This window comes from Tetrao urogallus, assembly GCF_951394365.1.
Source record: "Tetrao urogallus genome assembly, chromosome: 3".
Lineage (NCBI taxonomy): Eukaryota > Metazoa > Chordata > Aves > Galliformes > Phasianidae > Tetrao > Tetrao urogallus.
The window spans coordinates 8,687,128-8,711,511 of record NC_136815.1 but is presented as its reverse complement, the minus strand read 5'-3'; the positions used below and the strand labels follow the sequence as shown (position 1 = coordinate 8,711,511).

General features: G+C 35.2%; 1 protein-coding gene across 1 annotated transcript in view; it reads right to left on the bottom strand.

Annotated features, from left to right (window-relative positions):
- The window catches only part of ADCY8 (adenylate cyclase 8), a gene marked incomplete at its 3' end in the record, with an annotated part of 126,150 nt that overhangs the window by 13,304 nt on the left and 88,462 nt on the right, over window positions 1–24,384 (bottom strand). Inside the window, exons 9-14 of the mRNA XM_079533636.1 lie at window positions 18,151–18,251; window positions 11,106–11,307; window positions 7,918–8,007; window positions 6,124–6,296; window positions 3,880–3,961; window positions 351–509 (exon numbers count right to left, since the gene is read on the bottom strand). Of these exons, the coding sequence (XP_079389762.1) occupies window positions 351–509; window positions 3,880–3,961; window positions 6,124–6,296; window positions 7,918–8,007; window positions 11,106–11,307; window positions 18,151–18,251 (807 nt within the window). The remainder of the gene's footprint in view (window positions 1–350; window positions 510–3,879; window positions 3,962–6,123; window positions 6,297–7,917; window positions 8,008–11,105; window positions 11,308–18,150; window positions 18,252–24,384) is intronic.

The window sequence follows — 24,384 nt, the reverse complement described above, 5'->3', positions numbered from 1 at the left end:
TCCTTTAAACCCAAATCTCTCAGCTGCTCCTCGTATGCTATGGTGCCCTAATTATAGAGGCCTTAAGCTGGATTGCTTTAGTAGATATGTGTGCCTCATTCTGGGAAACCTAAAACTGGAAACAGCACTCCAGATGAGTACTAGAAGTGCAGAACACAGGGAATAATAATTTCCCTTGACCTTAAAAATTAATTATAATTATTATTATTTTTTAATATGGATCAGATACCAAAAATGGGCAATATTTGTGTATTGAGTCCTACTAAGAATTGTGTACAAATAAATCTCTAATGTATCTGCTTTAGTTCCACTAATTAGTTAAAATTATCAGGAATAAAATTGATACATACTTCATTATCCCGATCCTTCTCCAAGAAGTGACGTGCAACATGACTGGGTAAGATATTCCGTAGCATATTTTCATTGTGTTCTCTTAACTCCTTCATTTCATTGATTTCTTCTTTTGCTTGAACACGCCACAGAAAATCCAGCCTTGCTGTGTATTCAAGCTGTAGTTTTAGGAAGGAGAGAAAGGCAAAAATAAAGCCCAACAATATGAGTACTCATCATATTGTCATTCTGGAAATCTGCTCCTCCCATGTAAGTGCTTCAATAATGCTGGAAACTTTTCTGACTTAGAAAGAATTTGATTTCATTGACAGGAAAAGAGAATTTCCATGTTCTGTGTATGTTGAGTGTTTGAGAGAAATACTGGGACAAATAACATTTGTCTTGTTGCTGCCATGGTCAGTGGCTAGAAAATTTTACTGTTATTTTCGTTTTAAACACCTCTCTGACACTTAAATTAAATTAAATTAAATTAAATTAAATTAAAAAATGGAAATAGACAGACCAGATATTGGAAGATATTGGTATGAAGTAAATATGTTCTGCTTTTCATATATGTTTTCAGATGAGTTGGATTTCACAAGAAAATAACATGTGATTCCAAAGTCTTAACAGAGCTAGGTATTTTGCTTCTCAAGGATTAGCATCTTTCAGCTAAACTAAATATTAACAATTCAGCACACTTTCAAGGAGGATTTTCAAGTCTTCGGCATATTCGAGATATATCTTTGAGATATTTCTACTGTTGGGAAATGCCTTTGTTTATTGTCTTTTAGAGTGAAAGATACACTGTTTTGTACCCTCTTGAGTACTCCATCCCTGTTCTATGTTCACAGACAAGACCAACACTACCAGAACTTTTGGGTACATTGCACTAGAAGAAAGATTTCAGACTTGAAGGCAGATGCTATTTTAGCTTGCAAAAAGCCTGGACAGGGCTAACAAGATACAGTCTTATTGGAAGTGATGGAAATATATCCTTGCATGCTGTAAGCTGAAAGAGAAAACGTATCTGTGAGGCTTGAGATGTTCTGGATGGAGATAATAATAATACACTCAGCAGAGGATCATATTGCATCAGCAAATAAATGCTTTTCTAATTGGGAGAGATATCAAATTGTTTGTCAAAAGCTGCTAGAGTAAGGAAGTTGCTGGGACATGACTTATGTGCCAAGCTGAAGTAAAGGGCAAGTCTGCAGCGATGGGAATGACTAAAAGTGGGTTTGGGCATTCCCTAGTGACAATTGGATCCACATTTTTATCAGCAGTGACTAACATAAAAGTTCATATCTTGTGAGAGCAGCCCTGGAGAGCAGATTTTGGGGTGTGAGGGGGACTGAGTGCTGTGGGCAGTTTTTCCCTTTGCAATTATTAAAAGTTTTTTTTTTTATTTTTATTATTATTTTATTTTATTTTATTTTATTTTATTTTATTTTTTTAAAGTCATAGCAATTGCACTCAGATGATAGATTACTTATGTTGTGTGTTTTCACTGGAAATGTATTTCCAGTGGAAAGGAGTATATGAGATAATGTATTTTGATAAGATACCAAGGGATGCTTTATGTTCTAATTAACTCATTAAAAGACAAAGCAGTAAATAAACACATTTTAGTATAGAATGACTCTAGCCTCAAAATTGTTCACGATACCTCTTTTGTTTCTCAAGTTTATATTGAAAAATATGTTTTACTCACTAAAAATTGTATTTAAAAATTGAATTTCCAGTAGGAAATTAACCTATCTAGCTTGATGTCGTATATCAGTTACAAAATTCCATGTAATTACAGTTTTAGCACAAGAGAATATCTTTATGTCTTGACTGAAATACAAGTGAGTTTTTAAGAAAAATCTGACATTGATTAGACAGTCTCACATAATTTTTTCTTGATAAGAATCTAGTATCTAGTTTAAAATTCCATGGCGGGAATTAACTTTACATTGGATAAAGAAGAGTAGAGAACTGTCAAACTGTCTGCTCAGAAATGAAGTGTCCATAAGCTCTTTTTTTTTTTTTTCTTTTTTCTTTTCTTTTCTTTTTTTTTTTTTTTTTTTGTAAAACCACGTAGAATGAGACATAACTTAGGTTATTCTAATTCATAATACTTCTGCACTTTGGGAGAAGCTGTGCTGGAGGACAGCTTTATCAGAGTTAATGAGCTCTCCATCAGTTCAGATGACAGAAGACATTTTTTTTAATGTGCTCTGAATTTTTACTTATTTCTTTGTACTTAAACTGGTTGCTTTAGATTAACTCTGTAATAGGAAATAAAACAGTTCTAAGAAGTGTTTCTGGGCACTAATGTTGAATATTCTTAACTTGATAGACTGGTCCTATGAATCATTTGGGAGAACATGCAGAAGGAAGCACATATCAGGGACATATCAGTTTCCAAGTACAGTGTGGGTGTAACTACCTTGTTTTGTGAGGCAAGGAAGATTAATAGAGTGGAAAAAGGCAGTGCTGTGCTCACAAGCCTCTGGGCTGGAGAACAATCTCAAATATCCTCAATAATGTTTTGTAAAATATAGACATTTACCCTCATTTGTGATCTCAACAAGCATTCCTCAGATTCTGTCTAATGTTTACTGTAATGTTAACTCAGTGTTTTCTTTCTAAATAACTTCAGAGCAAGTATACTTACTCTCTAACCCTTTGAACTTTATCTTTGCTTATGCTTAGAATGTCTTACCTTTCTAATACTGCCTCACTCAAATTAGGACCTACAAATGCTGATGTTAATTACCATAATCCTCTTCAAGAGAAAATATTTAAGCAAGCTGAACATGCAAGACCATGTCTAAAGGGAACTGTCACTGCTTCTTCCTTGAATGCAATGGTCCTCTTTGTCTCTATGTGAAAAGAGACTGCCTTAAGTCAGCATGCTTGATACACAGCACTATAGTGGCTGCCAGACAGAAGCACTGCAGAGGAAGCATCCTGCTTTCAATGGCTTTTGCTCAATGTATTGGTTAGTTTCAATATTATTTTGAAATAGCAGTTCCTCAGTTCCTTCTCAAGGAAATCAGTCCTAAAGAACTGAGACGTCAAAGTCCTTGTTATGATGTAGGACCAGGTGAAAGCGGTCCATTACTCAAAGAAGTCAATGCTGGTGCTCATATTTTGTAACTTCAAATTTTCCCCCATTCTACAAATATGTTTTTCCCCTATGATCATACTGAGTTCTGTTCTTCATTTTGGTTTTATGCCTGCTCAAGTGCACTGAAGCACAGATGCCCTTGGAATTGTACAAATACCTAAGATAAATGGGGTCTCATTTGGTCCTTAAATTTATATTAATACCTGCAATATAACTTGTCTGTTGCTGAATACAATACTGCACATGTTCTTTAAGAATGCCAGGCAGTGTAAGATGTAGGCTTTATTCAGATTCTGCATATGATTTATTAAATTGTTAAAGGTCATATTTTCATGTGGATAAAAAGACAGTTGGTATTCTGGAAGTAATTATTGTCACATCCTGCAATTGCAATGGATATGGAGAATGGTTAAGGCAAATGTTTGCATTACCTGTTGACCGTGATAAAATACAGCTAAAAGGAACATTGCCATCAGTAGTAAAGATGCCTCCTTTGTACCCAGGAAGTCTGTTCTGGATAAATAAAGAAAAATAAAATAAAATACCGCTATTGATTTGTCAGTATTTGTTGCAATTATGCAGAAAGTTCATTCTGTAATTCAGCCTGAAATTTTCCTTTTTCTTTAAAAAATGCTCTTTATTTGAGAATTTAACTTAGAAAAGCATAATTTTAAGAGGACAGGAGTGTTATCAGAGAGGCAGTCAACAGCCTCTCCCAGTGAAGTGTTGTCTACAAAATTACTTAATATACTTTCATGTCTTGCATACAAGTCATTGATTAAAACATTAAAGAGAACTAGTTCTAAAATGGAGTCCTCCATAACCCAGTAGTGACAGGCCTGAACCTGTTTTAACCCTATTTACTATGATGTTTTGAGCCTGACTCATGAGAAAATTATTCAATCATCATGTTCTGTTTTAGTTTAGCTGCATGCTGGACATTTTGTCCAGGAGGATACTATGAGAACAGTATTAAAAGTTATGCTGTCATCTAAAAAGATTACATTAGCTGGTGTCTCTTGGTCAGCATCAGGTGATATTTGTCGGAGAAATCCTAAGTTAGAAAAACTAGAGTGGGAAAAAGCAGACCTTGATGGAAACTAATTCAAATGGAAACTTGTTTGTGAGTTATCTGACCAAACTGACCCTGCAGCCTGATGAGGAATTTACGATCAGGAAATGTATTACTATGGGATGAGTCAACAGTACAGAGTGAAACATCTTTTTATAGAGGCACAAAACATCTTTGTTGTCTGCAATTTCAAATTCAAGTGTTCCCATTTTGAAGCTGAGAAATATGGCCTCCCAAAGATTTCATTCTGTAACGACTCTAAGGGCAGAAGACTCAAAGGCAGAAGTTACATATATTTGTTACTGGATATAATAGTAGCGTAGTAATTGCAGAGACAGATGACTTTCACATCAGGTTGTAATACTTTTTATTAAATTAATTACTGTAGCTAAGAAAACAGAGAAACTACTGGAAACAGAACATTCAAGCTTGTGCTCCCTAACATTAAAGTTGAAGCTCAAGTCCTTGCTTTGAGTATGGAGCATCTTAGCTGAGCTCCCTACCTCATAAATTGCTGGCTGCTTGGAAGAATATCTCTGGCTCTTTCTTCCTCCTCTGCATTAAAGTCACTGGAGACTTTCCTTGCCATGGGGAATACAAACTATTCTGAATTCTCTGAAGTTTTCATAGAAGGGAAAACTTTGCCACATTTGACTTGAGAAAAGAAATTAAAGACAATGATCATGATTTTACTTCTAGTTTAAGCTGTTGGCCAAAATATTGTTTTCTTACTGCAATCTGCCATATTTTGGGGGCTCTGTCATGAATATGCTATGTGTATAGAGAAAAGAATTGCAACTCAAGTCATTAGCAACTTGGTACTGTAGGAGGCTGGCAAGGAAAGATGTGCGCAGACCCTTGCAGTGTTAAACATGCAATCATTATAAGAACTACTAGCACTGAAAATCCTTTTTGTTTCTTCAAATCTTCAGATATTCATTTTTCTGGCATGCACTTTTTACACAAAGTATCAAATAATAAAGACATGTTTTTCTGAACTAGCAAAATCACTGCTGCTGTAAGTTTGGAATTATTTAGCACTTGATACAGCTCTGTCTTGTGATTGGCTCATCAACTCCTTCTGGGAAGGATGCCTGGGAGGAGGAGAATGTCCTTCAAGTGGCCTCCTATAAAATGTTATCATCCCTATATTTCTTAGATCTCTGAGAGCCATGTCTTAGTTTTTGACATTTGTACAGGTAAAACCCTGCCCCTGAAAATCAGATGTTCACTCCTGTTTGCCTAATAAGAGGTATAAATTTCAGTTAGTACTGCTGGAGTTTCTAGGACTTGAATAAAGTGATCTACATGAAACATGGACAGACTAAGAAAGACAGAAGAGATAATCTCTGCTCAACATTTAATATTCTTGTGAAATGAGCATTTAAATTAAAATATCTGAGAAAAAATGTCACAGTATAAGTCTTGTTGGACTAGTCAGTGTCTCTTGCGACCAACTGTATTTTTAACTATGATGCTATCCAGTACATGGAGTCTTGCAGCACTTGGACCTTTATTTTTTCTTTTTAATTATTATTCTATTTTACATACATAAAATTTTAATAATAATAACCAGTTCCTAAAGAAAGCTGTGAACACTTACTCTCCATTGTGGTTTAAGTGGTCATATTGCAGAAAAAGTGAAGCATAAATGGTCTCAGTCAGTAGAGCATAGATTGCAATCATGATGAGAAGTACTGCCAGCTTCAGGACAGAGTTGAGACGAAGAAAGACTGCACAGGTCACCATTGCCAGCACACCAGTGAAGACAAAATACTGAACAGAAAAGAAACAGTCGTTATTTTTGGTCATAAGGGATTATATTTTCACTCAATAAGTATCTATATAAAAGGTCAAATGATCAGAAATATCAAAAAAGATTTGTCTCAGATTTGGTACTCAGGTAGATCTTCTTAAAGTGCTTGCTATAATTGAATGTTCAATTAAAAATTCTCTTATTTTGCATGGCACTTCCATGTTAGCAGAAATCCTCATCTATATTGCAGTTTTTCATTATTAAGAAGAAATGGGCATTCTGTATCATGAAAAGAGAGAAGTGAGAGATGCTGTATGTTGTAGCATGCTATTTATTAGTCAACTGAGTGAGAATAATTTTTACTCCCTTAGATTCTGAATTTTCACAAGGGTTACATTAATCAGGACAGAAGAATCATATTCCTGCTTTATCTTTCTCCCATTCTATCTGAAGAGAGGATAAAAGCACAGGTTTGGATTTATTTTTATTATTATTTTTAATATTGCAGGTCAAACTCAGCTTAAAGTGTGATGCCTGGAGGTTTTATTTATATTTTATTTTCTAATCTCATCATTGTCTCATCTTTCTCAACGATTGGTCATCTGTCAAATGCAATCCATACACCTGATACTGGATATAGAGAAATAATCATGTCCATGAGTTATTCAGATTTGAAATGGCAACATCAACACCCACAGTCCAAATGTAGTTTAAATTAATTCCCATCATAAAACTTTAGGAGAAATTGCAGCATTCATTTTTCTTAGAACATTTTTCTTTAGTACAGTTCCCTGTAAAAAAACGCATAGCTCTGCAACTTGCAGCATACTGGTGGCAATATCATGACACTGGCTTATGACTTTCTATGTGCCATATGCATGATCAACCCATCGATTTTGCCACCTGCTTGCTCATCATAGAGAAGATTTCTTTGCTTCAAATCAAAATTTATAATCACTACATTAGAATGACTGCCATTTTTGCAATATAAGAAATATTAGTCTCCTCCACTAGTTTCATATGAATTAAATAGCAAATTTTATTTTATTTTATTTTATTTTGAGTTGGTGTATTGAATCATTGCTGGATGTTTTTCAAAATATTTTAAAATATACAAGACAATTAGCAGTGAACAGAAATCCAGGTAAATCTGCTGCTCACAGAAATGAAAGCTGAATGACTTAGTTTAGTCAACCACTTACTAATGGCTTTTCTTGTCAGTGATTTTAGGGATGAATGAGGATATTACTAGCGAGTCAGGGCTTCCATTTTCCCTAATGATTTTTAATGAAGAAATAAAATTTGTCTGGACTTTTAATGAAATGTGGGTCTTGTCACGTCTCACTGTATCAGGTCTATTCACATTTCAGCTGTAAGCTGAGCACAGTGCATTTCCATAGCTCCTGCCTGAATGGCAAAAACAATAAAAAATATCGGGGTAGGTTCTGGTTGTAATGTTCTATTAAACTGTAAGATTGATTCCTTCTGTAACCCATATCTATTTTTCTATCTGTTATACTTCAGCTTTAAGGAGCTATTAAGACACCCGACTTCACCACCAGTACACAGGTCATTGATTCCAGGTAATAGTTATGTAAATGTTGTCATCTGCCTCAGATTCAAAAGTACCCTCTGATGTACCTCAGGATAGGAACAGATGTCAGAAAAGGATGCAGATGAATTGAACGTCTGGTTCTTCAGAGGTACTGGTTTGTCAAAATCACACCATAGCTGTGAAGAAAGAACGAAAAGAAACTCAGGGCTATATCATGCACTGGTGATTTAATGGCTGATTGCTGGGTTCAGGAGTGGAACCTGCTGACTTACTGCTCTCTGTCTCAGCTTCCTAACTTCCAAGAAGGACTACATGGACAGCAAGAGGAAGGGAAAAGGAAAAGCTATGCACACTACAGTCATTCTAGGTAACCTTCCTTACGCAATTCTGTTCCCAAAGTGGAAAAATGAGTTCCTCCAGGAGTTTCAAAGAACTGACATTGGACTCTCAAGAATTACTTCCTGAAAATGTTTATACTGTGCTATAAATTACAGAGAAAAATTATTTAAATGTGAAGATAAAATCAGACTACATGTGTACAGTTTCTTTCAGGTAGGGTTTCCTGCATATTTGCTATGGATGTTATCCTTCCAGAGATGGGACAAAATCTCATGACACTGTGCAAAATTGGCTTGAGTCTAACCATAAGAGTGTTCCAGAACTGTAAGTGAAATATCCATTATGGAAGTAAATGAAAAATGGCTCATTATACAATGTTTATGAGAACTATATTAGGAAAAAAAATCAGAAAATATTGCTTTTTACTCTCATGGCCCGCATTTAATTTAATAGTATTTCAAACTAGCTGTATTAAGTATAAACGAAAGGGTAGTTTTGAGTCATAATACATTGAAGACTAAGAACACATCATGAATGGTTTCATATTTTGACAGTTAAAGCAGATGGAGTTTCCCATCACATATATTAGTTCAATCTGGATGTTGATGCTAGGTCATTTCATCAACCTGTTACATGCAAGCTAGTTCTCTTGGCCCTCTTACTAACAGATTTGTTAATGAAGTCCAACTACTTATAATTAAATTCTAATGAATTTTGAACTTAGAACACTCTTGTTTGATCTTTCAGTAACTTGGTCATCTCTGCAATGCAACAACATTTTCTAGATTATCTGCGAAGCCTTGTGTGAGAACTGATAATGATATCTTATGCAAGTTCATGAGGTGTGCAGCACCTCTCTGCAGGGCAGAGTTCCATGACAGCCATCTGGATGACTTTTAAAAAGATATTCCAGACCAGAAACTTTGTTCAATTTTTTTTTTTTTTTTTTTTTTTTAATGATCAGAATGTATTTGATATAGTGAACTACAGAACCCATTTGCCCATCCGAAGAAACCAAAGCCTTAAGATGATTATTAGAAAGCATTCAAGTCTTACCCCACTACAGTTGGCTGAATTCTCAATGGATGTTCACAGCTAAATGATTGAACAGCATTACTGGCTCTTAAGTACACATAGGTCCCTACAGAGTGTTGCAGTCCACTATATGGAAACCAGCGGCTTCACGAAAGTCACCGTTTGTAGTGGTGTACAGAAAGTAGTTAACAACAGTTAGAAACAATCTATTATTATAGTAGAATTTTGTCATATGAAATAATGAAATTATGTACATGCTTTGGTTTCATGTAAAGGTGAGGACTGGAATATAAAAATATAACAAGTGCTACTGTTTCTTGTCTTATAGATCACCAATGGAAAAAGAGTAAAAATAGTTACATTTCTTTGACTGTTTTTGGATTAGTATCCCACAAATTACAGCAGAATCAATCTTTGAAAATAATCAACAAGAAGTCATGGAGAAAATATTGTTATGAAAATACTCATAACAAATTGAGATAGTCATCTTTTTCCAAGAGCAAAATTCATTACAGCAAAATCTTGCTTGACAGATATTTGTCAAATTTAATTTAAAATTCTCTAAATTCTACAGAACTCCTTAGTAATCTACTATAATGTACCGTGTTCTTATGTTTAGGAAGATTTCAGCCCTGTCATTTACCACAGTTATATTTTCCTAGTGGAGACATTCTTTTTCCAACTGATTCTCTTATCACTGAGGAGCCAAAACAGGTGCTGAGTCTTAGCATTGTCGGTGTTGTGTCATAATTGCTATTATTTTTATTGTCACAAAATACTTTCTTGGTCTCATCCACGAAGAACAAAATTGAACTGAAAAAGAACAGCTAAACCATAAGCAAAAGTGCCATAGGAGATGAAACTGTGATGTTTGTTGTATATAACTGTGATATTTACTTCCTTCTTTGCGCAGACTTCAACACCTAACAAGTTGTGTGGTATGATTACCTGTCTAATTCATGTAAAGCTGTCTCATATTTCTGAAGACATCCGGATAACCAGGACTCTACAGTCTTTGCATCTGTGTTAAATATCTTCCGTAGACCCAACTCTTTACCATCTGACTTTGTATAGAGCCAGGCCCACAGTATTTAACTAGCAATATCTTTATCTAGCAAAGATTTAATACATACCTTTCCTCAGTTACACTGACAAAATTTGCTCTAGCTTTGTAATACCAGGCCTTAGTGAAAACGTGTACACTGGGAGTCCAGTCAGACTAAATTCCCTGTATGTGCAGTGCAGAGAAGAAAATCTCTTTAATAGGACTAGTATAATAGCAAGACATTTTGGGGATACCTTTTCTTCTGCACTGATTATAAAAAAATCTGCAAGCAACCATGTCCATAGTTTGATGCTTCAGCGAATGTGAATCTAGGCTTAAGGAGTCTGTTAAAACCACTAAATGAGCAAATGGCAAGTTATTATTAGAATTTAGGATTTTTAACTTTCCTCCTGCAGTGATGTTACTGCCCAACGTCACTTGCTCAGTAGGTATGTTCTAGTTCTGTTGACCCTTTTCATCTTCTAGCAGGATAATTGATAGGAGAAATCTGAGTTGAGGAATTTAATATTTACAAGCATTACTTTGACTAATAGTCCTTAAGAAAGTATAGGAGAACGTCAGAAAATGAATTGCTCTCAAACTGTTGGTATATTGAACAGAAATTAGCAGAAGGCCTTTAAAAATATATGATTATCATGAGGAAAATAATTAGATATTTCAGAAATACATAGTTTAAGAAACAAATGAAATTTCCTGAGATTGTCGTACCTTGCCTTCTATAATTAAATCATAGCTGGCTTATAAAGACATTATTTATCAAGTCCTTTAGCAAGCTTAATAATTCATAAATCGTTTTATCCTGTATAATAACTACTGGTTCCCTATGAAGCTTACAATATTTATGATGGCTCCAAGAAAATTAATCAGAATAGATGCAAATATAATGACATTCCTGGCCAAGTAGGTCTCATTAATCCAGCAGCAAGTTTTCCGGAGCATTAAGGGTAAACATTTGTAATCCTCTGCTGTGGTGATTAGCACAAGAGCGGAGTGCAACATAATCAGAATAGAAAATTGAATGACCATTGGTATCACCCTGGGGAGAAAAAAAAAAGAGAATCCAGCATTAAACTACATCATTATACCACTGCTAACAGTTAACTCTAGGAAAAATCAGTTCTCATTAATTCAAGACAATTAGTTAAGGGAAATAAAGACAGAGAAAGAAGAGATTTATTCTTGTTCCATGTACCAGCCATTGCTTCACTTTGTTGATGAGAAATTGCTGTTGAAGAAGTAAGCCAAGGAAATCACTGCCAGTGCCTCTATCTGTCTAACTAGTGTCTGAGCAATAAGAATTTTCATTCTTTCTGGATGCAGTTCTCCCTTAAGTTGCTTTTAGAACAAATCTATTCACACTGTGGGATTTTCTTTCCATATGGATATATATATATCTAGATCTATCTATATATATATATAGAAGATATAGATCTATCTATATATATAGATATATATAGGTGAACGGTTGGACTGGGTGATCTTCATTAGGTCTTTTCCAACCTTAGTGATTCTATGATTCTATGATTCTATATATATATATATATATATATATATATATATATATAAACTGGTTCCCTCTCCAGTAGGTTAGGAGTTTTGGAAAAGTGAGATTTTGTATACTTCACAACACAAATGTCTTAAAAGTATTCTGTATTGCTGGTTGTAGATTGTAACATCAGAAATGACTAGTACAATGATGCAGCTTGATTTCTGACGTCAGGATATGATAACTACGAAATACGAGATTTCCCTAATTTTAACTAACAGTGAGTCAACTGCTGCTAAGAGTAGAATAGAATCAATTCCCAAGAAAACCCCACAACACTCTCCAGATCTTCTGTTTTCACAGAAGCCCTTCAAAATATAAATCAGATGAAAATGTGTTCTGTGGACCAAACATTGAATGGACAATTCAATTCCTTTGAATAAAAAAGACTAAAGACAGATTTTTTGTTTTTCTTTATCTTTCGTTATATTTTTCTTATTTATGTATTTATTTATTTATTTATTTATTTATTTATTTATTTATTTATTTATTTTCCCCTTGCTTAAATCTAGGACATGAAGTCAATCAAGTAAATGACATGCTTGAGAAATGTGGAAAATTATTTTACTTCACTCTGGAAAAAAGACTCAGCACTTCATAAACTAATTTTTGGTGTTCCCATTTGGACAAGTTATTCTCTTTTTGCATCTCTCAAGATTTTTATTTCAATTAAACTCGCGCAAATTAAAAGTAACTTTACTATTCCTTCAAAATTGTCCTTTCTTCGTGCTGTTTTCTCTTAACTTTTTGGAATGTGTATCAAGTAATTAAAATTTCTAGTATCCTAATTCTACACATGCCAGAACACTATAGCAATTTATTTGTAATGTCTCACTGAATAAAATATTTGAAAAAGGACTTTCAGGGCATCCCAGATAGACTTCTGCTCTTCCAGTTGGCTGAGTGTATGTGTGATGTACTCTGCTAATTAAGCTTTTGGTAAGTATATGTTTTGTTTTATTAAAAATATGAAGCTCTAGATCTGGCTACAAGTCTGCTAGTCTGCTCTCCTGCATCTTATTGAGTAAGGTATAATGCTATTTATATACTTGGGCCCCATTGCAAGAAAAAGGTGTAAGGTGAAAACAGAAGTGAAAATGGCATTGTAGCTTTTCTTTCTAATTTTTCAGGAGGTTAAGGACAGCTATTTTCATTCCCTGCATCTGAGTGGACTATATCTAAAATTTCCTGAAGTTCTTAATTTCAGGATGTTCAGATTAGGCATTAGCCTAATTCTGAGCTAACAAAGTTCTAAATTCAAAACTGTGATTTGAGCTTATTAAGTAGAAAACCTTCATTGTAGAAAAATTGTCTGTAAAATAATAGGCATGGAACCAATGGAAAAAAGAAACTAGCACAGATGCATGACCAAAATATGACATTTTAAAAATGACACGCACCCCTCAGAACAATTTACAGCAGTGGAACTATGGCTTATGTTTACTGTTCCTACTCTAAAACCCTCTTAATTAGTGAGATTTGGAGTGTGGAAATTCAATGCACAGGAAAGGAGGCAGTAGTTAGCAATGCATTTTTCTTAAGAAACATGTCTTAACTGGTATACATAAGATATATATGTGTAAGATGACAGTTTTTTGTGGCACTAAAATATGTTACAAAATATTTTAAAATTATATAAGAAAAATATAAAAATGGAAGTTCTGTGGTCTAATGAGCTGAAATAAGGTGAATTATGTATTAATGTCCCTTAAGAACTTCCATGCAGTAATGTTATATTTGAAACTCTTCCAATGATGTAATATTGGTACACAATATTATTTTATACTTGCTTCAGCGTTTCATTCCTACAAGATTTTTCAGAGGCTTGTATGTGACAAGTATAGAAAACAGTGGAGCTTTCCCCAACTGAGCTCATCCAGAAGTAAATCTTGTTTTTGAAAGAAGGGGGAATGTTGCTAGTAAAATCATACTACATTAATAAGGGAAGAATGAATAATGAAAAACAAAGGCTAGAGCAAGACCACAGATTTCGTGATGTGCAATTAAAAATTTGTGACAAGAGTCACATGATTCACTGAAAGTTCCAGGGACACCAAATAGATTATTTGATGACATGATGAAACTGCCATGAGAGTAGTTTCTATCTGCGAAAATGCACAGGAAGTCACTGATGCTTTCTGTAAAATACACTATGTTCATAGATACATTGAGGATGTGCTCATGAACAGAATTTCAGAGAAAGGATGTAGGTGTGAAATCAATAATCTGGGAGACAGATTTATATTTTTTTTATGGAACTTGTAATGCATGGACACTGATATTCTAGTTTCTCCCTCACTACTGTGTATACGTAGCTCAGAAGTATTACACTGTCCAAGACAGCAGACTATCCTGTGAAAAACAAATAGAAAAAAAATTAAGATAGTTAAGAGGGAGCAATAGAATCAAGGGAGATAAAGTAAAACCAGAGAAAAGTTGGACAATATGGTCATGGAGAATTAGTCAAGAGAGCTTATCAAGAGAGCTGTGTAGTTCAGGATAAGATCCATCTTACTACCAAGAAGTCTCATATTTATTCAACTGAAAAGCACCTTGTGATCCCCTGATTGACTGGTTCTCCAGTGGCTATATTTGGAACCCAGAGTATAGATACTAGTTTACAAGAATTATGTGAGATGAATTGCTTCAGTTTAATACACTAGAATGTTCTGCAATAGCTTTCCTACTTTCCAAAGCCATATGACTGAAATCCTCTTTGGAACTGATATTTTCTATCTATATCTTTGATATATATAGACAATCTATTTATGCATATGTAGCCCACCAGTTCTGCTGACCTAGCCTGACCCAGCTTTAAATGAAACCAGAATAAAGCTTTAAAAAAGATTAGGGTTAAGTCTCAAGATGTCAGACCAGAGGACAAAAAAAACGTGAGTTCTTATTTCAGTTTTCCACATTCCAAATTTAGGACGAAATGTTACTTCATTATAGTATTATACAGAGAGCATCTAGGAGGCTAAATCTAGAATATAAATCCAAAAATGCAACACAACCTGATAGGTGCCTGGGAAACCATGGCCTTGTTTTTGTTCATATTAAATATGTAAGGAACAACAATTATTCTGTTGTGTCTATACAACTGAATGTGTGTTTTTCTCTTGTCTAAGTCTTCTTAAAATAAAAAGAAAACTACACTCTTCACATTTAAGACCTCCAAAAGATCAGTCCAGTATCCGTGTTAAGATTATATTGACAGCATATTGATAGGATCAAGTTGAGAAGAAAACATTAGGAGTTTAGAGGAATAGGAACAATAGCAACATAAGTTGCTGCCAAAGAACTTCTCTCTGCAGTGGAACACCAGGGTAGATACCCTCTACACTGAAGAAGCAACCCGGGGCCAAATGATTTTCATCCCAGAGGATCCTTTAAAGTCAAGATCAAATGAGGTTTGAAATGGAGTTTTTGCCTTCCCTATTCCTGATGCACAGTTGGAAATCAAGAGTTCTGAAGCCAGAAGGAAAATTTATGTTAAACAAATCATGCAGATGTCTAAATGAACAATTTTTTAATCTGTTTGTCTCCCCTCACAAGAATAACCCTGGGAAAAACTGTCAGATATACCTATATTGTAGAAGTTCAGCCTAGTATAATCTATTGTCCATGTGAGCATATACAAAGTTCATTGCAGGAGATTAATCAAACTCCCAGGATGTTCAGATGAAGAAGATGGATCACTGTAAGATAGGCAGTGTAACTTAATGGCTTCACAGAGGATAATTACAGCAGAAATATGGCATTAGTTTATATCACATAATATCCCCAACTCAATATTTCAAAGCATGAAAACTGCTGGTAATATTCTTGAATTCTGTGAGGTTCTTGTCAGGGGAAAATATGAATGGATTCAATATTTATCCTGTAGGAGACAGACATAAACTGAGATAAAATACAGGAACAGACACAGTAGACATAGATGTAGCGATAGAAAGCAGATGTAATAATAGAAAGATGATTCCTTATTGAACGCACAGATCACGGCAAACTATCTGGAGAAGTCCCTGCAGATACTTCATGATGATTTAAATAATGTTTTCTTTCACTGTTTCAAAAAAATTCCCAAATGACACAGTTCAGAAAATATTCAGATGCATTTAAGCAAATACATAATTCCATCTCCGTTCAACGGAGCATTAAGGCATTAGTTGAAAGGCAATTAATTGTGTCATATGGATAAATTACCACGAGGAGTGTAAATTATACAGTTTGTAAGCTATTCCTTGCAAATTGTGTCCTTGGTTCTCCCATACAGTAGCTTGCTTCTCTGATATCTACTAGAGATATAAACAGAAGTATATAGGATTTTCTGTAAAAAAAAATCCTGCTTAACTTAGTGATATTTTCTTCATGTGTTCATTCCTGGAATTTTTTATTTTATTTTTATTTTTTTTAACAGAAACGTCAGAATTTTGAACTTCCAGATTATTTTCTCATTCAGTAAGCTTAATCAAAACCTGCTATGTTAGTGTTGCTCAGCTACTGCTATTTTCATTTAAAAGTCATGTTTTGTTAAGACTGAAACAGATTTTGAAGCAGAATATCATGAATTGAAAATTGAAGACTAAAATTTGCCTTCTTAAATCTTTACAGTTGTATTCAGTTCCTGAAAGAACATAAGAATGGCCATAGAGTATCTGTGCACTTATACAAATCTTTCTCAAAAGAGACAATGGTAAACATTCTTTCCCTAGATATCTTCCCAGCTTCTAAAAATCAACATTTAAGGGAATTCCCAAGGCCTGCGTTTCAAAATTTTATTTAAAAAATTCTACTTATTTAATCTTATTTAAATCTTACTTAATTTAATCTTATTTAAATCTTACTTATCTTATGCAAAATATCTAAACTTTATTTGCACTTACTTATAATTTAAAGCCCATTCAACTTTCAGTAAAAAGGTCTGCAAAGAATCTGAGACATGCTGGAGGAAACACAGCAGTACCATGCAATATGGGAAACCGTATTTGGTTTCAGAAACCAGACTATGAGTCAGCTGTGGGCATGGTGGCTGAGTGACTCCTTCCCCATTAACTCCAATGGCACCAGATACCCTCACAAGAATTAACAGAGATCTGTGAGAGAATCTGTGCAGATTGAAGAAATGCCATGTATTTTTGCTATTATTTCAGTGATTGATATAGCAGGAGAAATTTTGGAAAACGGGTTCAATTAATAAGATCCATAAATCTTCTTGTACATACTGAAAAAATATAAAAGTAACAGCTACAAGGAGTGAAGAATTTTTAATGTACTTTGTGAAAAGGACTTCAGACAAGCAAACTTACAAGTATTAGAGCACTATAGCACATAAAGAAAATATACGGTCAGAAAATTCTGGGTATGTTCTCATTTACATTCAACTATGAAATACATAGAGTGTGCAGCCACTTGCTTGCATCTAACCACCATTTTGTTACTCTGAGACATAAATGTAGTGAATCAGATCTTCCAGAGGTGATTCAAGAGATATTGCTACATTAATGTAACACAAGCTTCTTATTTCGTATAAAAGTATTGTATTTTCAAAGTTATTCTCTAGGAACACATAGACTAAGTTTCATCTGAGTGGTAGAAATCACTCGGGAATTATGATTTTCTAGACACTCTCATTGTAGGACTTTCTTTGTTAAAACCTGAATGGGATTAGAGGCATACTTTGTTAAATAACAGATAAAAGTGACAACTAGTGAGTTTGACTGTGTTACATAGATCAGCACAGAGATTACAGCTATGTCACAGTTTCTTCACTTCAGTAGAAACCTGTGGTTTGGTCAGACCCAGGTAGAAGCAGATGTAGGAGATAGTCCACCAGATCACCTATTGCTTTTGCTTTATAAGGGCAGAACATTGCTTTCCCAAGCTGGGTAGTATGCATCATAATACGGTACAGCAACACCATTTTCTTATGTACCATGTAAGAAGCAAAAACAAAACAATCACAGATTGTCAGTCAGTTAGCAAAGAAGCAACATTTAAATTCTGGATTATGATCACTGAACTGAAAGTAGCAGACCATTCTACGCCGAACTCTTGTAAGCTCTTGTAAACTTTTCTCAGAGGGGGTTCTTCAAAACTCAGTTATAATCTATTGATTATAACAACATAATCAATAGATTCACATGAAAATGAGAAACTTCAGATAATATGATACAAAAGTAGATAATAAAGAGGAGGGGAAGGCCAAAATTATTTTCAAAGAGTTTTAGGAACAAACAAAATTTATTGGCTTATTTCATATTTAGAAATGTTATTCCACAGTTTGGTTTTCCCAAGAGAGCTTTTAGATATATAGCAATGTATCTTTGTATTTACCTGGAAGAAGGAAGTAAGCTTTGGATAGCAGTGATGAATACGAGAACAATAAATGCGCATACCAAGTTTGATTTGAATACTTCGTCTCGCATTTGAGAATACTAGAATAATAATAAAAAAAAAGATAAATTAGTTGCTAACTCATGTATTGATTTCATAAAGATTATCAAGAAAAGTCTCTCATTTTGATTCTCATTATGAAGTTGCTTTACTGACAGGTTCTTATATATTTACATTAAAAGAACAAACATGTATTAGAGGCTTGCACTGCTGTGTAGCATATTGAATACATAATTGCTTCACCAAAGGAATTATAGGGTCCTGAAAGCAAACACTAAAGTCAACTGTGACTGTCTGCATGAATTTTATTACTGACGTGTCTCTGTGCTTGACAGATAGACGCCATTCTGTTTTCTTTTTTACTTTAAAAAAAAAAAGCAAAACAAAACAAAAAACAAACAAACAAAACAAAACAACCACAAACCAACAAACCCACTTTGGGACATTCTATGGCTTGGATGTGGGTCATTATCTCTACATATGAACATATCCAGAGGCTAAACAGAAACATATCAATGTTGGCATTGTCCATGGAGGAAATGAGGGTATTACTATGTAAAAGATTGTTTGAAGAGCTTTATTATTAACATTTATTCAGAAAGTATTTGTACAGCATATCTGGCCATTATATATACTAGCCGTATATATTAGCAGGATCCATTTTACAGGGATTACCAAGAAATGGAGTAAAAGATACATCAGCAAATCACAGTGGCTCAGTTTAAGTGGAGATGTTGCCTGAATCCTCAGCTGGTATTAAACACTGCTAATTCAACAAAACTCTAATCATTTATAGTAGATGAAGATTAGTCCTGAGATGTATTTGTCCTAGAGTGATGATACTAAATTTTCTCCAGCTAATAAAATCTCCTTCCATAGGGGCCGGCTCCATTCATTTTACTTTCCCTGAACAATAAGTGAGTTTCATTTAATCTCTTGTTTTGCAGAAGCTGGCAGTTACATGTGCAGAAGAGTCAAAGAAATACCATCTATGAGCATCTTTCTTCAGGAGCTTGGAAATAAGGCAAACTGTGGCTATATACCCAGAAAGTGTTATAATTGAGAAAAATGAAATGTGTCAGGACCATGCATTGAAAGAGTTCAGCTATAATCCTGTCTAGATTTAGGCTACAAACATTGTAACATAGAATCATGGAATCATGGAACCACTTAAGTTGGAAGGGACATTTGAAGTTCCTCCAGTCCAGCTCCCCTGCAATGAACAGGACCACCTACATCTACGTGGATAGACTCAAGATTCTGAAAATGGGAAAAAGGCTTTTCCCTTCCCTGCTCCCATTTGCTTTGAGTGAGCGATGTGTTTATCTGTTGGTGCCTTTCATTTTGGATTTTTCTTTGCCATAATTATACCCTGTGTATGCCGCTGTCAGAAGCAGCAACCCTTTGACGTGATTTTTGATGGTGCTCACAGGCAACTCCATTTCATTTTGCTGCTGAAAGCACAGAGGTACTGACCTCTATTTCATTTGCATAGAAAGAGAATGGCATCAGACTGTTTAGATAATGGACTTTTTTTTTGGGGGGGAGGAGGGGTGCCCAAAAAAAAAAATCAAAGGCAAAAAGAAAGATAGATTTAAGTTTCTTAAAATATAACAGGAAATTCCAGTTATTCCTTAGGGAAATTACAGACAATGAATTGAACGAAATACAAAATATGGAGTTGCCTGCTGCTGTGTCAAGCATTATGTCAAAAGCATGAATGCTGTGGTCTAATCTGTAAGAGTGCCTTGATGAGAAATTGTTAGTGTCTCTAAGGCAGTACAAACGCCAATGTCAAACATAGCACTTTTCTAGCAGCCAATCCCTTAATGGCTTGGAAAAGTCATTAAGGATAGATTAAGTCTCAAGACTCTTCCAGAAGTATGAGAAGGCATGTGGCCAGCTAGAGCCAGGTGGAGTTGCAGAAAGAATCATGATGACACATAACTAATTGTGGCTACAGTGTTCTACTGATCTAACACACTGGCATGACTTGATCATAGTGCAGAGGAGACTCACTGTGCTTCTCTTGGGACTTGAGTCCTTTGCCTTGAGCTCTGAATTATTGACTGGCACTGTTTAGCTACACCCATCCAGCTTGCTAAAATTCAGCTCAGATAAGAAAGGCCAAGGTTCCTCCACTGAGCAATGCTGCACATTCCAATTTTCAGCTTTTTCTAGAGCTTCTTGGAAGAACGTGATGCTGGACATGCAATGGTCTTCATATGTTCACCTAGTGTTTTTGTGCACTGGAGAGGAAGATGGTTGGCATTATGTTCACTGCTGATCTTCTAGATGAAATGGAAGACAGTGGTTTTAATTTTAGTCTTCCCTCTGGAGCAATGGAAAATCTTTTGCAGCTTCTGCTGAGCAGGGACAGAAGATGGAAACTCAAGGCAGGAGATGAGATAGATGAACTGAGGAGACCAAAGAGTAGATATAGACCCTACTGATAATCAATAACAGAAAAGAAGATGATCAAGAGGGTCAGAGTTTGCCAGGTGTTTCTTGCACAGATCCCTCGGAAGCAACTGGAAGTTTTTGAGTTGAAGGAGAGAAAGTGTGGCTAATCTCTGCAAGGATACAGGATTCAAGAAGTGAGACGTTTGTTTCACAGTCGTTGAACTTCTCAGCCACCTGAACTTCTGATACTGAGAAATTCAGATATTTAGGAACTCGGATATTTAGGTCTAGTTTTGACATAAGAAAAACTGTATTTTGAAAGCCCTTTTGATGTTTTCTGTGTGCTAATCTCACCAAAAATATGCAGATTCTTCACCTCTAAGATCAGAATGATTTATGATAGTAATACATATACACAGAAAAGCCTAGGATATGTTTATACAAATCTTTATCCTGGAAACTTAACTTTCCTTAACAAAACCCCTGCCAGAATGCTAATCACCTTGCTCCATTACTATTGCTTATCCTCTCTGAAAGTACATGTTACTGATGTTTCCAAGTAGTTGCTTTTAAGGTAGAACATCATAATGATATCTTTTAATTTTTGGAAATCACGTAAAGTATTATCAGGTTTTCCTTATGAGCCATTACACGTTTGAAAACCCTTAGTGTACTTTCTTACTACCATTAGCAGTACTCTCCAGTGATGTCTTTTTCACCCTGTATGCCTACATCCTATTTGTGAAAATTACCTCTAGCAAAACTGTGAGTAAGTTAGTCTCTAAATTAGACATCAAATGCTAATGAGTAAAATGCAGGTTAGTAATGACTAGTCCATTAGAGGAAAGGATCTATACAGTATACCAGATGAAGATCTTGCACAAAACCTCTGAAAAATATATTCTTAAAAAAATTAATGGGGAAAAAAATATACATATTGCAACAGAGAGATAACCGTCAGTAACGTAATCATTGCTACTTGCTGTGGAATGTACATTTATCTTATCACCAAAGTGGACTTAAGCGAAATGAGATAACAGAGGAGTGGGAAGATGTACCACTGACTTAAACAGCCATGATATACCAATGAGTTAAACTATTGCAAACTGGGAGCTGTGCTAGCTCTCATGCTGGTTTGGCCATGCTGTTTTCAGATATTCTTTACCTTATGAAACCTCAGCACTTTTGGTACTACTGTAAATCTGCTGTCTGCAGTCTCTTGGTTGAACTGAATGAATAATATTAAAACCAAATAAATAATCAAAAAAGAAAAATCCATTAACACGGACAGTTGAAAAACTAGAAGTCCAGCACGACATCTGAAATCCATTCAAGCTACCCAAAAAGAGTTATAATCACAGTGTATGGTAGCCCTGTCATTAATGCAGAAGGAAGTAATACAGATTATTGTTCATATGGTCACTCACTTCTCTGTGGTTTCAGGTACAGAGCATTAACACAATTCTGATTGAACACTGTTCCTGTAACAATGCTTGGGAGCAAGATCAGCTATGGGTACAGGTTGTTCTATGTACTGAATAGCTGTGAAGTCTGTGGTGAGAGGCATTTATAAGCAAAAGAAGTAAGTATCAGGCAAGTACCAGTGCTGCATTGAAGTGCGATGGCTAAATGTGAGGGTGTAGTATTTTACATAAGAGAAGTTTATTTCAAAGTTACCTCTGATTTACAGCTGCCACTGTGCCAAACTGAAAGTAACTGGCAACAGCAAATGGAAACAGCAGTGTGAGATGGGAGACCAATAGACTTAATTCTGTCTGTTTGCTCAGCAACACTGCAGGGAAGAGCTCAAGATGCTGATGTAGAAGGTCACGGTAAGCAGTTACAAAATGTCAGCGACTAGAAGAAAGCACAATTCCAGGCTGAAAGGTGGGGAGAAGGGGGAGTGCTTCTAATCTGAGTTTTCAGTTTTGTTTCCTGAATGGGCAGGAGGAGAAAAGGAGGAAGTGATAGTAGTAAGAGAATGTGGAGTAAATAGCTACCTTCTGCAAGATATCATTTCTCCTAGTATTTTTTTTCATGATTCCCTGCATATTATAGTTTAATACTGAGGCCAGCACTAAATTGTGAACTAAGTTACACTGCTAAAGCATCTGTAATTAATACCTAGGCTAACTAGGAGGAGAGAGAAGGGTGTTTTCCACATCATCTCACAAGACAATGCCTATAATGAAGAGTAAATTGTAATTCATCATTCCTTAATCCATGCAATCCCTTTGCTTCTTGGTGCTTTCCACATCCTTCTTTGAGCATGCTCATGGTGTCATTGCACACTCAACACAAACAAGAAGGTTCCTGGCTGGCAGCTCTCCAACTGTTGGAGGTGGATGAATGGGAGCAAATAGAAGTGCTGCCATTTAAAAAAAATGTATTCCTATGCTGTGCTAAAAACAACCTACTTCAGAGGGTTCAGTCCACTTTACAGAAAGGAACTGTGTTCATTTTCCTTCACTTCCTCTTTGGTCCAGGCACCTAAAAAGGTATTGAATGAAAGGACCATTTTCCAGCCCTTACAACATACGTTGGTTTAAAAAATGTAACACTTTGAAGAAAACTATCAAAACAGATAAAAAGAGTTTTTGTCATCCAGAAGTAAGTGTGAAGTTTGTCATTACTGAATTTTGGTCCTGCTAAGAGGAGTGAGATTTCAGCTGCAGCTTTTCATTTCACTGTTCATGAGATCTGGGTTTCTGCCAGTTTTGCATGATAACTCCACTGAAAGTAATATCTTCATATCTTCTTTTGCAGCATAGATGGCTTTTGGGGATTCTACCTTGTGTCTCAGTATCACAGATATTAGAGGAAATCAAACTTTTTCCTTTTGTAAGAAAATACTTATTTTCCCTTCTATAAGATTGCTTTTAAAATAAGGGCTTCAATGCATTTCAGACAGATTTTTTTTTTCCAGTGGTTTTCATGAAGCTCTCACCATTAATCACAACCTGAGGACTAGTTTCACATAAGTCAAGTAAAACAGTCTGTTTTCTGGTGGAAAATGATGATAATGAAGCAGGTCTCCAAATACTCAATTAAATATATATATATATATTTTTTTAGTCTAAATTCACATCCTAACACAGACCTTCCATTGCTGCATTTCAGTGGTATGAAAGTCAACAAAATCATCTGAGATATACAGAACACCTTTCCTATCCCACTCTGTGTTGGCATTCTGCATTAAAATTCTCCCATTGCCTTGCCTTTTCTAACTTAATACATATATATGTGAATGGATTGAAACGTAAATTAGTGGGATCTCTCTGCTGCTGAGAAGCAGCAAAACCAGGAACAATAATTACCACTAGAAAGCAGATTTTAAAGAAGGGATGTTTGCCACAAGGAGCTGACAGACTAATTTTCACTCAAATGGCATAGCATAGCAGCTGACATTGTGAAGATCAGATGTATTCTATGAATAAATGAAAGGCACACATCTATAAATATATATATATTATTAATAGAAGTTATTAATAAACTCAATCATTGTTTGTGTCAAAGCAATTTGTCATCTGATAGGAAAGTGCTTGTACTAGGCAGCAATGAAACTCAGCAAATGGCTTTTTTTTTGTTTTCAGAAGAAGAGTTTGCTCAGGGTAGGCATTTTCCAAAAATTAAATGTAATCGTTGTAGTGCTGTCACAACTGCATCATGGCATTGCCCATTATGGCCTCTAGCTCAGCCCCACCTTCTGAAAACTGAAACAAAATTAAAAAAAAAAAAAAGAACAAAACCAGAACAGAAACAAGGCAAGCT